Here is a 16,614-nt window from a genome sequence, read left to right on the forward strand (position 1 = left end):
AAAATGGATCCATACAGCTTGAACAGACGTAATCCAAGTCTCTGGGATGTTCGAGATGATCGAGTTGATTTGAAAAGACGTTACTTACAACTTTTTTTTAAAATCTGAGCTGTAGTTAAGCTGAAGGCGTCTGAAGTACTTTCAAGAGCTTGACCAAGAGCCATTTTATTGTTTTCTTTCGGTTGGCTTTTAAAAAAAAAAACTTTATACATGTCCCCAGCTACTTAGGTAGTCTGGGGAAATGTTGCAACTCAGTTTTGCAGCGAAGCTTCAGAAATGCTTTGTGGACTGCGGAAAACTTCATCCAACTTTCCATCGCTACAGGGGTGAGTAAATACTGACTTAATTCTCGTTTTTGGGTGGAATTTCAGCTGAATTCAGGGTAAAAGTGCTGCGAGTTTGGAGTTTCAGACACTTTAATACCACGCTGAACAATTCACACAAAGATCATCTGGCGACTTTAAAGTTCCAGCTTCTGCCTGTTAGCATGAAAAAGTTCGAAAATCCCTGCGTAAACATTTCTCCTCCCCCTCCAGTGTGTTGCCCCTGAAGACAAGCAAATGTTTAACTGTAAAGTCATGACATGCAGAATGAAAAGCAGAACTCAGAGTGTAGCTGAACGCCTGCGCTCTTGTCTTCTAATCCCTGAGACTCCTGCGTCCATTATTTCTGCCTTCTCTCTTTTCCTACCTTACACTTTTCCATCACTTCTTCTTTTTAAATGCACAAATATCTACCACACACACACACACACACACACACACACACACACACACACACCTACACACAGCCTCGGCGTGGTATCCCTGCGGCCTACAGACAGAGAGAGAGAGACAGGGAGGTGGGGGGGGGGGAGCAGCAGTCGCCTCACAAGAGCAGACCTCATAAAACTCCCTGTCACTTTGACTAATTTGTTAGTCTTGTCTCACTGTGTCGAATCGTCACCCCCCCCTCTTCCCCCGATGCACCTCTACCCCGACTCTCCCTGTCCTTCTTTCCACCCCCGCGCCCCAACCCCCTCACCCATATCCACTGGAAGAGGAGGGAGGGAGATAGGGAGGGGAAAAAAAAAAGGGGGCAATAAATGTAATATAGTGGCGCTGGCCATTGGTTGCAGTGATCTACACAGCAATCCATCTACAGTCAAAGGAAGAACAGAGGCTTTATGGAGCAGAGGATAACACGATGGCTCGATTTCTCATCCGCTTTCTGCCTGTGTCTGCCTCCGTCTCACCTCGAGACGAGGCCTGCTGGGCAGCCGCGGAGTAAAAATAAAAATAGGAAGTGGGAGTAGGGGCTATTACGGATGCAGGCTGGGCAACAGTCAACCAAGACTCGATTGGGTCGGACCGGGCCAAGTGAGGTGAGGCGGTATGGATTGGTTCAGATGTTCAGCTGGGCCTCTCGGAGGACCCGAGAGCCAATACCGGATTCATAGAGATGAATTAAAAAGCCAAAATCCAGCTCCAGGGGGAATCAATTGCCAGGTAATTATGGAGAACGGGACAGAGATTACAGAGACAAAACACAAACACAGAGATGTTCCCCTATGACGCTGCAGCACCACACCGGGGAATACTGTGTTAGCTGAAAACAAGCAACATTTTTCTGCCGTCGTTGCCCCCCCCCCCCCCCACTCCCTCCCCTTTCTCAAACCGACCCCCAGTACCTAGTCTTTAAATAGGAGCTCGTGCTCGGAGCTAAAAATAGGTCGCATTTCACCGCCAGCCACCCTCTGCTGAGCTGTCAGAGCCCCTTCTCCCTCTTCCTCACAGCGAGGCAGACACAGCCCTCCTTCATGTGTTTTCGGGGGGGAGACAGGCGGTGTGTGATCACTCCGTCTCGAACGCATCTCCTCCAACACACCGCGGGCCCAACCTCTCCTGACTCGCTGGCCTCACGGGGAGGCTGCTGTGAACTCACGCACCAATTTGAGAGAAAGACTCATTCCCGCTGCGCCCGGCCCTGTTTCTCTTCCACGCAGAAATGAGGGGCAGGATGGCCTGACGTGTGAGCGATGGGTGATGGAGACAGTAATTTGGACTGTACAGTGCAGGCTGTGCAGGATCTGGGAGGTTGCCTGCCAGTGAGATAGTGAGGCCTACAGTGAGATAATTGTATTTCAAAATGCAGTTTTTTTTTCTTGATGCAGAGGGGAAAAAGGGGCTGACATTACCTGAATAGACCCTGATTATATAAAAAAAAAATGTCAGGAGTCTTTCTCTTTGTATACTGGAGGAAAATATCTGTATCTAAAATTAAAAAAAGAGACACACACACGCACAAACAAAACCGAAAAAAAAAAGAAAAATGCTGAACTAATTACAGGCTAACCATGACACCTTAAAGTGAGTATTGACAGAAATGCCAATTCCATTCACTGGAATAGAATACTCTTAATTCCCCAAACCTCCAAAGGCATGGATAATAATGACAGGGGTTGGGATGGGTCACTCTCGCGGCTGTACAATGCTGAAAGCTTTACGGCTTTAGCGTCCCTACAGCTCCATTCGGAACGATGTGATGTTTCTTTGTCTCAGCCATCGCCAGCGGCTCCGCGTTGGCTCTTTAAGAAAAGTCAGTGTGCATTAAACATCTTTAATTGAGCTTAAAAGGCTGTAAATGGCATCAACAGCTCCAATGAATTCACTCACGGCGAAAAACCACAGAATGATAATGAGAGGCATCAAACAATGGATGACTTAACAAGAGAACGGTACCTGATGAGACTGTGTTTGATTTGTGAGAGGAGATGACAGGAGGTGAAATGAAACGCCAGCAAAGAGAAATTAATTAACAGTTATTGTTATTACTTTTTGTATGTAGTCATCTGTAACTTCTTCCCTGTGAAAGGAAATTCTTGGAATGAATGTGACCGCTTAGCTTAAACGTTATGAAAAGTTTACCGTTCTCACTGCGTGACGAACCTCAGTCATGACAGACAGTTCTCACCAATCCTAAGTTTCAACACATTTCAAGTAAAAAAGAGGGCTTTATTTGTTGCTGTGATGAACCACGTGATGTGGTAGAACAGGAACTTGTGCAACTATTGGAGGTTAAATTTGGCCGTGGTGAGTCAGGACACAGGATTTTGATTTTGGAAGAAAAGAAAATTCTGCAATTGCCACAGAGAAGTCATGTAAACACGATTATCTGGGGCGGATTGTAAGTTTATGCAGGGCATCAGACAGACGAATGCTCAGTCACAGTTTTGGCACTTGTGGCTTCGTTGCAGCCAAAACAACATTTTGTGTAACTCCATTAATTTTCCAAGTAGAACAAACTAAAGGCAACCACAACGGCAATGCGACACTTTCTATATTATTTTACTTTTTTTTTTTTCGTACTGCAGAGTTACAATTGCACATGTTGTTAAAATAATCAGCGTGAATCTGTGAACTGTCACAGATGGACAAAAGAAATGTGTGACCATACATACAGAATCTCCACAAACATATCTTGATCTCAGAAAGGATCGTCATCGGCTTTCGGAAGCCTATTTCTGGAGACAAACAGTACGTCTGTGCCTTTGCTATTCAGCAGCTTCCTGGAGAAGAATATTTCTCTGTGTAGACAAACTGGTCTTGACTCTTCCCTTCATCTGGTGAGCCATAATCGTCATCTGCATCTGTGATTGGCACAGCTGTTTAAAGGTTATGAGATGTGTAAATGCGACTGGCTGGGGAGGTAATGATTCATCACCACGCCCTCCTATTAATATCCCACTTCACCCAACACACCTGTCAGGCATGAATGTTCATCGACAAACAAAAAGTGTGCCCGGATTTGCCGTTAATGTGCACTGTGTGCTCATGATAACACTTGAGCAGATAGCTGTAAACTTGTAGTTAAAATATTACCCAATATGGAAAAGCTAATTTTCATGTTAAATCATCTTTAGGTTCTTGTTATTTATATATATATATATTAAGTCACTGTCTTTTTAACTCTGTGACTTGACATTTATTGCAGAAGCGGGGCCTCAAGTTCTTTTTTTGGGAGTTTAGGCCAGTGCTCACTTTATCAAATATCTGCTCAGAAGATATCATATCATCTGTTTGTCTCTGGCATAATTAGTTCTGTCTGATGAATAAATTATTACAGCATAAGTGTTCAGTAATCACAGTTGATTAGCATGTCCCTAAAATAAATAAGTGCTGCATGAACTAATACGTTCTGACACTTCCAGACTTGTTTGTGAATGACTTGAGAGGTAACAATTGACACAGAGTCACAACACAAGTAAACACATTTGAAAATCCACTCTTCTTACTTACTTGAGTTTGAGTTCAAACTGGGTAATGCTAGTCATCTCAGATAAAATGATAGATTCAAATAATGTTTGCCTCCTTCTTTAGCACATAAACCTGCTTAATTAGGTGATTGGCTCCTTTTTTCATAACCAGAAGATTGCCAGAATAATTGTTTTAATCTTTTTTTTATTTTTACTGTCACATTCAAAGTCACAAATGTGCCAAAAACAAACACAAGGAACATTAGAAATTGGCACGGCCAGTGACACAGTGCTTACTTTTGAATATCTTTTACTTTTAATTACTCTCTTTCAAACTCAGCGCCAACTGAATGATTTTCACAGCGGTCAGTGGAAAACTATTCATCATGCATCATTGCATCATGACAGAAAAGGGGCAAAAATTTAATTGCCCACCCGGGTGTCATGTTTCCATCACAGCTGGAGCTGATCTACATTTTAGAGCATTTATCAGACGTTTTTGTCGAAAACGACTTACAGTAATTTCTACATACATTCATACGCTGACGGCAGTGGCTGCAATGCAAGGTGCCGACCAGCACATCAGGAGCAGTTTTGGGTTCAGTTTCTTGCCCAAGGACACTTTGACATGCAGACAAGGGGAATCGAACCAGCGACCTTCCGATAACAAGACGCTGGCTCGACCCTTGAACCACATCCGCCTTCAGCTGATAAATACCTGTGACTACTTCATAGTCATTTCACTCTAGAATGAATGCTGATTGTACCCATTCCCACTTAAAACAAAAGCCAGATGTGAGTAGGGTGAAAGGGTTAAAACATAGAAAACAACATCGGTGAGAGTTACACCCAAAGAGACTAACAAAGTGATTCACAAAGTGCTCATACCTTTAATTGTGAGAGAACATTTTTCTGTATTTAGAGTGGCTGGTAGACAGCATTTCTCCTTGCTTGCTTTGTGAGCAGTGGTATTCGCAAAGCATGGTCAAACACGGTCAAAGGCCAGCAGTGTCCTTGTCTCCCTTTCTCCCCACTGCACCGTTATCAATCAGACAGACCAGCCGAAGATAGATGAACTGAAAAGCATCCGCACACACGGACATACACTCTGAAACTTACACACAGTCCCCTCCTGGAAAACCTAAGCAAGTTCCTCTCTTCCACACTGTCGGTTCTCCACCCCTCCATGACTTCAGCTGACTCTTATTCATCGTGACCGAATGAAAAATATAGATTTGCCTCTGGAGATTAGAACAAAGAAAAAAAAATGAATGTATAGACATAAGGGAAATAGAGCATGAAGGAGGGGGGGGGGGGGGATATGAAAAAAAAGTGAGTGAAAGAAGGAGAGAGATGGAAAAAAAGGGGAGAGATGAGGAGAAAGAGAGATGGCCTCTCTAAGTGCAGCAGCACACAGGCACAGAGCTGTGAGTTCCCAGGCAAGACAGCATGAGCTGCCTATTTGTCAGCATTGATCAACCCATTAAGGGGCTGTGGTGGGAAGCATATTGGTTTTGGAGGCCAAAGGGGCAGAGAGAGACAAAGATAAAGCAAGACGGGGGGGTGTTGAACTCCTCTCAGCCTCGGCAGCCACACGTCTGCAGGATGAAAAAGCCTGTAGTCTTCCCCATCCAATGTCTATGCAGTTCATTTTGCAGGGGCCCAACGGGAAGGTGGTAGATGTCATTTGTCTTACAGCATCTCCAGAGGCACCACTGTATGTGTTATCTTAGCTTCCCCCCGCCGCAATGCTAATAAGGAACTAGCTTTTCAGACGGACAGAATGTCACTTGTGCTCTTCCTCAGTGTGTGTGTGTGTGTGTGTGCGCGCGCGTGCATGTGTGTGTGTGTGTGTGTGTGAGCAAAGGGTGTGTGGTGGGGTGGGGGTGGGTCCTTGCCCTAGGGGAAAGCAGGCTGCCTCTTCGCCCAGCCTCTGATGAATTCATATAATTAACTCTGCCTTGATCTGTTGGCTAATCCTGCACTCAGTAATAAGGGATTAAAATGTCACCTAAGCCACCTGCTGTTATTGAGCCCCTAGACTTTTTGTGCCTGTGTGTGTGTGTGTGTGTGTGTGTGTGTGTGTGTGCGTGTGTGTGACAGTGAGAAAGAGAGAGAGAGGAAGAGAGAGAGAGTGAGGATAAAAGTAAAGTGAAAGATTTCTGTGCTAGAAATATTTCCTCTGTTTGCACAGGAAACTGTATGTAGAGGACACTGTAAAGTAGACATCTTAACCACTGCCATATGCATGCAAGTGCTATTCACAACTCCATAGTTTGGCATCAAGCTGAACTCCGTAATTTGGCAGGAAGCTGGAGCCGAAGTTGCAGCAGACTCGCTCTGAAAACTCATTGTCACAGTCACTAAAAAGGGACAAGAAAGTGGGACATGCTGGAAGGTGGGAGTTGAGAAATCTTTTTTTCCTCCCCTCTCACTATGACCTCCTTGGACCATGTAAAGGAAAAAAAAAAAAAGAAGAAAGAAAGGAGTGCCAATTGGTTGGCTAACAGCCCGCAGACCAACGGCCAGCTTGCCTCGCCTGCCTGCCGGCCACCTCCGCTCGGTTGCTTAGCAACCCCAAGTGTACTTTTGGGTTGTCTAATGACTCTTGTTGCTGCAGCGGCTCAGGGGCTACTAATGAAGCCTCCTGACCAATCGCTGCTGTTTAAGACCTGGAAGCTGACTGATCACTGGACAGGGATCTTGGGACTTCAGGCTACCGTAAACCTCTTATGTGAGACAAATTCGGCTCCCAAACCGAGCTGCTGTCAAGACACACTCACACACACACACTCACAATATGTGCACGCAGCACACCTTAACTTACTGCTCGCAGTGCTCCAACTGACCTTAATTCTCTCCACTGCACACTCACATACATCAATGCCTCATCCTACTTGAACTTTACCTCAGACTCACATGTAAACATAGTCAGCGCATTATTGATGGCTGTTATCCAGCCAAAAATAGCAGGAAAAAACTGTCTCTGTCTGGCTCAGGCCGTACAAAGATGAGAATAATGGTCCTACATGTAAGCACCCCCTTAGCCCCAGATTTACACTATAAACGCAAACCAACAGGACTCTATGTGCACTCAGTAAGCCAGTAAAGGCTGTAGCTCGAACATCTGGATTCACAGTTGCAAAGATGTATCTGTGACTTCTGCTTTACTTTTATTATAATCGAACACTTGATATATTCTTGCTGTTGGCATTTTGATGTTCACACAGAGTGACTAACAGCGAGTCAGCAGGTCAGTGCCTTCCTCAGTGATGCTCCAAACCATAAACTGTCTATCACCTTTGTAGTCCATTTCACATACATAAGGACAAGAAATAGTCGGTTTTCCGCATGACTGGCGACCGATCAGTGACGGATATATCCAATTCTGTGCCAGCCGCATTTATACAACCCCTTCTCAGTTTTTACATTTGTATGTGTGTGTGGCGTTAAGTGTGTGCCCATGTCCATTTGTCCGGGCATGACTGCGCTTGTGTCGGGGCGCATGTGTGTGTGTACGTTTTCACTCCCTCATCATTGTGTTGCGTCCGTCATCTCTCTCTAAGCTTTGTTCCAGTGTCACAGCATACTGCCAGGCGAGTACATTACATCCCCAGGGGTGTCACCATGTATATACGCTTGTCTATACATGTCCTGCAGCCTTAGGTCTATATTTGGCCGTGGTCAACTGCTGTCAAGTGCTGCGTCGCCTGAGGGCCCGACACCCACTGCGCTGCCCTAGCTGACTGATCTGAGGGGGCAGTGCCGTGTGCCATTCACTGGCACTCACATGTTGGACCTGTCCATGTGGCCTAGTTAGAAAGATAGTCACCATGCCAAAATATAAAATACAATCTCAACACCAACCCTTTTCACAGAGAAAAAGAGGGGATATTATTCCTGTTTCAGTGAAGGCACAAGATTGAGTGTTTTTCTGTTTTCATATTCAAACTCCAGGGAGTGAGACAAAAAAAAAAAAAAACGAAACCATAGACAGGGGAGCAAAAAGAATCAGGGGAGTTTTTTTTTTTATTCACGGCAGGCAGTTTTTAAAAGGTTTTTTTTTTTTATGTAAGCTTGGCGATGTTTTGCTTTCACCTCACTATAGAATGGATCTTCAAAGGTTGTTTATCGATTCCCTACTGTTAACCTTTCGCAAGCTGTTTCAGAGCTACACTGTTCAGTGGCCCTCAATGGCTGCCAGGAGGAGGAGGGGGAGGAGGAGGAGGGGGAGGAGGCTGGGGCAGGGTGGGGTGTGGTTGTCCAGACCAGTGGCATATTGGTCGTGAGCTGCAGAATGGGGTTCTGGGCAGAGAGGTGAAAGAGAGGAGGGAAAGGATGGAGGCAGAGAAAAGAGGGATTGCTGAGGGTCAGGGATGAGCAGGATATGGCTGGTGACTGGGAGTCTGGAGCCAGGAGGGGACAGGAAGAGCAAGGGCCAGCCTGAGAGGACCTTTCCCTGTGGGGCTGGGAGTGGCTGATGTAATGGCATTAATCTCCAAGTGCCATCTGACACCCAGTGTGGCTCCGTCATTGAAAAGTGCTAATTCTGCTGAACTGTGAGGGGAATTCAGGCATCTCTAGAGGCAGTGCCCTGGATTAATTAAACACGCTGGCACGGAGCAGTGCACAGATTTGTCTCTTTTACGGCATCGTCACTGTTTGATTTTTTGCGTTAACTCGCAGAGCAGGACAAACTCAGGACACTAACGCCACATTTCACTTGCTCTCTTCCCACTATGTCTCGTCACAGTTGCTCCTATCGTTTCCGTGCTAACCTGGGATTTCCCTTCTCTTCCTTCTCTCTCTTTCTTTCCCTCCATCTCTCTCTCTCTCTCTCTCACTCCAGATGAACCGGCCCATCCAGGTGAAGCCAGCCGACAGCGAAGGACGAGGAGGTAATTAACCTTCTCCTGGTCTCCATTGCACACCCCCCTTAAAAAACACACACGCAAACACACAAATACACTGGAACAGCGCACACGCAATCCTTAATATTCTGCTCTCACTTGAGACACACTGGGAGTTGGTAGAGTAGCCCGTAATATAGGTCACTTGCTTCTATTGACTTCCCATCTGTGCCAGCAGAGGGGCTGTCTCAGGTTCACAGTCACTGGGAGTGGTTCAAAGACAGGGATGCATGGAGAGAAAGAGAGAAACATGAAAGAGGACAGGAAATAACGGGGAGTGGAAGGTCCGTATCCTCCTTTACAGTAACTGTAAAGTCTGTTTACAGATGAGAAACATCCCAAACATACACAGACACAGGACAGGCACACACATGCAAACTTACAGAACACCCCAGAGCTATTACTTTTAGTTATTACGTAGTCAGTGATTGAATGGAGAAGACTGTATTGGACACCTTTTACCAAAATGAGCGTGTATTTGCGGGTTTTTTCCTTTTTTTTTTTGTTGTTGTTTTACTTGTGTGTCGCGCTCGACTCGCCATCGCAAATGCGCTGGAAAAGCAGGGAACAGTAGAAAGCAGCAGTTCATAAAGCTCATCAGACCGCATCAAGAAGATGTTAAAAACATCTTTTGTAAAGTTTTAATCAATAAAATTCTGGATGAGACGCATTTTCTCCAGAGCTGACAATGGAAGTTGATAAGCAGTGACTCGCTTCTTTCTCGGGTTTGTTGAGAGTTGCACCCGGGTGTTGTTTTTTCCATCACAGTCGATCAGAGCTGGAGCTTATTAACCGCTGTGACTCTTGAGTCATGACGTGGGATTTAATTGTACACATTCATACTGAAGACCAGAGCCAGATTCTAGTGGGTGTTAGTGGGTGTTTCTCGTAGTGTGAAAGGGGTTTGCGTTCAAGTACGAGTTTGCAAAAGCACAAAGAGGCTCCAAAATACACAGTATTTGTTTTTGTCTAGAAATAAAAGCACAATGAATTGATTGTTAAGCAGCGTCCCTATTTTACTTCTCTAAAGTCAACGCAATCTGCCTCCAGATTGGTGACAAACTAAATCAAAAACCTGAATAAATTGGCTGAGAAACATAAACGGAAGCTCTTATTTCCAGTGGGGAATATTTTGCTGGCGTGGTTTTGCTTCCACTTGTCGCATTGGATCTGCCGTTCCATGCAAATCCATACAAAGTTGTACTGAGTGATCAACTTCATCCTGTGTGATGAAACAGTTCTAACAGGATGGGATGGGTCTCTTCCATGATGACAATGTCCCCATCCAAACGGCACAAGGAGTCATTGAATGGATTGATGAGTTTGAAAATTATGTGAATCATCATCCGCCTGCGCAGTCACCAGATCTCAAACTAATTTATTACATACGGGAGATTTGGGAACACAGTGTTGAGACACTAGAGCGCTAGAGATTTGTTAAATCAATGCCGAGGTGCACTGAAGATGTTCTGGTGGTACACGTTGGCCCAACAGCTTACCACGTTTATGTTTGTTCGTCCTTTAAAATCCTCACCCGTTCTAAAGCTACCGTTTGTTTCATGAAGACAATGGTCACATTATTACACCGGAATCATATAATTAAGTATAGCTTGTCAAGCCACCTACAAAGTTATCTGTCTCAGTTTCACTCAGATTGATTATCTGACGCAAGACTTCTAGTTACTGAAGTAATGTATATGTATGCGTGGGTGCAATTTTACAAGTTAAATTAAATCATTCTTTATCAAAATAAAGAAAAACCTGTCTTTAAAGCGGTAAAAATCTACTTTGACATCGTACCAACTCTCTTGCACAGCCTCCCCCCTTCCCCTTCATCTTCAGTCTGACTGACATGGTGATTGACTGAATCATTCTGAAGCCATTTGTGATTAACATCACTGAGGTTAATGCAGATTAAGCCAGTTAAAGATTTACATGGTTGGAATTTGATCTAATTGGACTGGTCTGCGTCTGCCCCGTGCTTGCATTTCAGAGTGGTGATTTAGACTGCCTAGGTCAGATTAGACTGAGCCACTCCGCTGATTTATGTGGTCAAGTGTGAATCAGATGGCCCAATTTCTATTGCCACACACACCCCCATGTAGATCTTATTTTTGTCGTGGCGGCACTTTAATTAACGGCCATCTAAAAACAGGCAAAGTCTGACCGACAAGGCCTGGGTGAGAGCCAATCGGCATTCTCACCAAGATAAATTGGATCTCTGGGCTTAAGAGGGGAGGATGGATGGGTCCCAATATCAATTACTACCCTTTTTCAGCAGAAAGAGAAGGGAGATGAACAGGCAGTGTGAATGAAATACAGAGGGCTCTTAGGCTGGCACAGCCCCTACTAGTCTGTCAGATGAACTTTCTATATGGGAGGACAGGATAGGACACAGCACAGAATGAAATAAGACCAAGCAGACAGGCCCCAACAGAGATATTGAGCGTTAATGGCAACAGGAAGTCAGCAGACAGGCCAGGGAAGTAAACCACAGTCGCGGCTGACAATGAAATGAGATTTACTATGAAGGCCTGTGGTTAAAGGAAAATAGACAGCCCAGCGAGGGCTGGCTAAAGGAGAGAGAGTAGCGGGGGATTCATCTGTGGAAGGCTGAGGACCAGTCAGGTACACCAGTCCCAGTGGGGCCTCTAGATTGTCAAACTCAGGGCTGAACCGGGACATTTGCACCTCTAGAAATGGAGTCACATTTATCACTACCAAGACATCAGCAATTATCTGTCATGGGAACTTGTGCAGGGGTCTCGATTACGTGCCTGTGCAGGCATTAGAGCCCATTACTCCATTTGGGGACACTAGTAGCCCCTCTTTTGTTCGCCATGTCCCTGAGAGACATTCTCTCCCCAGGGATATAGGAGTGTCAGCAGGAGAAGTTAAACTAGAGCTCAGAGAATGACTAGTGGGGCCCCAGCGCTGCACAATCCCGACGCCCGGCTGCCATTGTGGATCACCGAGCTGATTCTCTGGCTGTCTATTACAATGACTCATGTCTTATTTTATTTTTTTCCCTGGATTATCAAGAAAGAATGGAGCAAGGGAGGGGAGCTTCACAGCCTTTAAATCTATTTCTGTTCCTTGAGTCAGCCGACCTCTTCCCCGCAAAGTCCACATTTATCTGATGTGCTTAACACCACAATTTTTTTTTTCTGCCCAGTTCTATCAAACCATGATTTCAACTCAGAGATATTGAGACACAATTGAGGCATGGGTCTCCTGCTCGCTCGCTCTGTGGTCAGTGCAGGAACAGACATGCTACTATATCTCCACTTGAAACCAAAGCAATTTTCTTCAACTGTAAAGGGACAGAAATGAGGAAAAGTAGACATCTCTTGCTCTCTCTCTCTCTCTCTCTCTCTATCTCTTTCTACTGCTCCCTTCCTTTCTCTCTCTCTCCCTCTTTCTGTCTCATTGGTGCTGCAGTGCAAAGGGAGAGATGAAGCGAGTGATAGAGAGAGAGGTGGGGATTCAGTACAAGGCCCATGGAGGAATGCGAGAGAGCGAGAGATGGAAGACAAAAAGAGCGAGAGGGGAAGAGACGACAGGATGAGAAAGTTAACGGAGGGTGATGGAGGCAGCTGAGTGAATCTCAGCAGTAAATCATCTCAGAGCCGCCCCATCCCTATCTCCTCCTCGCCTCGCCAGGAATCTTTTTCCCCCTGACCTTGTCTGCCGCTGTGTCTGTGAAGAAAAGATGGGGCCAGATTATCTATGATTGGAGATGGCCATTATCTAAACACAATCTTGGAGCTAGGTCCCACTCCTCGAGCCACTGCTGTGAGACTGGAGACCACACTGATGAGAAGAGAGATGATGGGTCAGCCGGCAACACCCTCTCCTTTTATTAAGTCTGATAAGATGGTTTCAACACTCTCCCGAAATGCCCGGCAACCTCCATCAACATCGACTTTTTCACAAAGTGCCACTCTCAGTGCATTTGTCTACACGCAGTCTCTTTACCCTACTTGTTTATTAGCTCCCCATACTTTTATTTTATGGAATACTTATACAGTGCCGGGAGCATTTCAATCCCTGCGTCTGATACTCAGCAGCCCCGTACGAGCCTTTTTTTAATATCTTGCCCGTTCCCTTTTGTCTGTCTGGCTGAGGGGAGTCTTTGTGAATGGGTCATGTTTGTCCTTGCCAACCTGCTGCTCTTCAGAAGGTTGACCCCAACCGGGCACAGAAGAGATTGACAGGGCCTTCAGATGTTGCGCCCTGTGCTGTCATGCCCCACCCCAGCAGGTAGGGAAGAGTGAGGGCTTCTTCCGGCTGGCTCAGTCTGGCAGGCCACAGGGGAGGGGCTGTCTGGAGGCACCTCACGCCCACAGAAGAGCGCGCTCCACTTTACATGCAAATGAAGCCAAAAGATCCCTCTGTGCCTCTGGACACGATTGCGCAAAAACTCAAGAAGAACCCTGGCAGCGCTTGATATGTGTGTGCTGAGAAATACACACAGAGACATGGGGACCAGTGGACAGACAAAAGAATTCAGGGATTTCCAGCAGTGACCATTGCGGGGTGGTTTTGAATGTTTTAAGGCATTGATTTAAATTATACTTTGGCAGAGCTCCATTTTTGGGCCTTGCCAATAGAGAATATATTTCTAATGTAGAAGAAGGACTTAAAGTATTTGGACAGATGCCGCAAGTTCTCTTGATTGTTCTGATTCCGTTTATAAAGATGCATACCAGAAGGAGAAGCTCCCCCCGACTCCCTCGGGTAAACGGATGTGACAATTCAAGTGGTATAAGTAATGCATTTACAAACACAAGAGCTTGTATCCTCTCATCGTGCCTGATACGCTGACAATTTGAATGTTTGTTCTCCTCTGATTATTCCATTTACCACCTCAATATACTGGATAATCCACTTGCATACATCAGATTGGGACCAGCAGCAGGAAGGTTTAGTGTGTGGTTGCACATCATTGTCACTGGGATGGGGTCTAATTACTTTTGTTTGCTGGGTAGGAATTAAACACGAGTTAGAGGTAGAATTAAATAGCTGACGGTGTAACGCAAAGGCAAAGCGAATGCTTGAGGGGCTTGAGAGCTGCAAAACCGTATCATGCAGGTTGTTTTACCTCACCTCACTGCCATTACTTTACACTTTCTACCTTGACTTCAATGCTGAAGACATTTTTGAATCCCAAATTTATATCACGTCTAAATAAAGCTAATACTGTTGCTACACTAAAAACAGGAAAATGGTTAAGTGGGTGCATGAATATGAACTTCAGTAAATGCTGTATGTAATCAAGCTTTTCTTCTTATTTTTTAGCATTAATACTGCATCAAATGTTTCTCTGTAATTTTCAGACAGTTGCTTATACAGCTGAATCCTGGTGAAAATGTAAATCCCACTCCGCAGCCATTTGCATTTGTGGGCGACTGGTCATAAGCTTTACATATTGATCTAAGTACTTACTGGTGATGTTTTTAACATTAGTAAGTTCACATCAATAAAACAACTTAAAAATGTTCGGAAACCCAGCTAACCATCTGGCAACCTCTCCGGTGCGCCTTCTAAAAATCACCAGATACAAACTTGACGTTCAGAGCTCCTGAGTTAAACAATCCATAAAAATGCACCAAAAAAATTCAACATTGAACAACATTAATTTGAAATATTGCACTGGCTGAAATCATTGGCAAGACAGCAGAGTATCCTCTCCATGGAACAATTCCCTTAGTAAGGAAAGCTCATGGGCATATTTCCAATACTGACAAGTAGTTGCACAATGTGAGATTTAGGTATATGTCGAGTTAGAAACTTTTAAAGAAGTGCTTCTATTTGTCTTTATGTTATTTTAGTATGGTAATCTTCCAGTCAACCTTTTCAAGGATTACCATCAAAGCCACTCACAACCCCTCTCTGCTTCTAATGTTAAGCCAAAAAATTTTAACTTAACGTATAATTCCAAGATACCACAAAGTAAAATTATGTTTCCGACACACTTAATGATCAAAAGTGTCATTCCACGAGATTTCATTCTGTGATCTGCCTGATCTGGTACTGATTTTAATTAGAATTTAGCATGTGCAGTTATTTTTTTAATATAAACAAATGTAAATGATTTATTGATCCCTGAGAGGAAACTCAGTTTGTTGGCGTGTAGCAATTACTTATGCTTTTTGAGTCACTGTTCTTGAAGCTACTCATGGCTCTTAATTTTCATAATTTAATTTCTTTTTTTTTTTAAATTTGCCAATACATTTCTTTCACTAATAACTACCCTATTAATTATTTAGTTTTCTAAATGATTAAATGGCAGTGATTTTCAGTGACTGCTTGTCGAAATAATAACTGATGAACTGTTTTAGGCACTATTTATTTCACAAGAAAGATAATGATAATCTGTTAATGTATCCATAAAAAGTGGCACGGTGGTAAGGTTTCTGTGACTAAACGAGGCTTGGGGGAGGTGAATTATCCCCTGAAGTTATTTGGGGAAGGGAAATTAAGTCTAAGTTGGGGACACTAAAGTGTTGTGGCCAAAGAAATATTAACTCCAGCAGTTATAACAATGCAAGATAACAAAAGAGCAGAGCATTATTATTTTTTCCCTCCATGCTGTGCAAAATGTCTAATGCTCATTATCTAAAAAGACCTATTCTAAAAGCAAATGCACCTTTTGATTCCACACAGACGCCGCATTCACTCAACTTGAACATAGAGTAGATGATGAAAAACAATGTCTAGCTCGACGTTAAGAAGCCGTTCCCAACATTTTGCACACCCGGTCTGTACGCCTACATGTGTGAGCGTGTCTGGTGGCGGGCCTCCCAGGCAGCAGCGCACCAGCATCAGGCTTTTCTAATGAGACCATAAGAAGCACAACTTCTCTGTTGTGCTGCCTGGAACATTACTCTGCATTTGAAATGCACCCAGCGGCCTAGCAGGCATCTTTTATCGTTGGATGCAGCTGTCCATGCTTTCTGAACACTTACTACCAAGCTTCCCTGACTACTGCCAGCAGGCAATAAGTGATAGAATCATGAAAAAAGAGAATACAAAAAAAAAATATATATATATATATATTTACCACGACACATGAGCCGGAGAGTAATTCTTTAAAGAGAATATTCCCATTATTGGCAAACAAAAGCAGAAACTTTTGAAAAGTAGACTTCACTGCAACTGATTCTTTGCTAGGAGAGAAAGAGCAGGGTGAGGGATGACAGTCAAGGGTAAATAGAAAGATACAAACGGCGCAATAGGGAGACAATAGCAGAAGAAAGGGAAAAGGAAAGCACACATCTATATGCACATACTGGAGCCTACAACACAAGTAGCACTTTATTCCATGGAGAGAAGCATCAATCTTGACAGCATATGGCGGCTGTGCAAAATCCATTAATTTTTAATATACCGGGCGCTGAAATGAAAAGGCTCCCTGAGACAAGCAATTGTCAGATGTCAGTAGTGTTTTGATAACTTTTTTGATCT

At 44.3% G+C, this 16,614-nt stretch overlaps 1 protein-coding gene and 1 long non-coding RNA gene across 14 annotated transcripts in view; one reads left to right on the forward strand and one right to left on the reverse strand.

Annotated features, from left to right (window-relative positions):
- LOC115580860 (uncharacterized) overlaps positions 1-16,614 on the reverse strand; it is a 272,388-nt gene that overhangs the window by 153,926 nt on the left and 101,848 nt on the right. The gene's annotated exons all lie outside the window — the stretch shown is intronic.
- celf6 (CUGBP Elav-like family member 6) overlaps positions 1-16,614 on the forward strand; it is a 151,000-nt gene that overhangs the window by 88,800 nt on the left and 45,586 nt on the right. For all 12 annotated transcript variants that reach the window (XR_003983946.1, XM_030415555.1, XM_030415558.1 and 9 more), the window contains exon 3: positions 9,084-9,132. Coding sequence is in view for 11 of the 12 variants with exons in the window: in XM_030415555.1 (XP_030271415.1) it covers positions 9,084-9,132 (49 nt within the window). In the remaining variant the exon portion in view is untranslated. The remainder of the gene's footprint in view (positions 1-9,083; positions 9,133-16,614) is intronic.

This window comes from Sparus aurata, chromosome 4 (assembly GCF_900880675.1).
Source record: "Sparus aurata chromosome 4, fSpaAur1.1, whole genome shotgun sequence".
NCBI classification, from domain to species: Eukaryota; Metazoa; Chordata; class Actinopteri; order Spariformes; family Sparidae; genus Sparus; species Sparus aurata.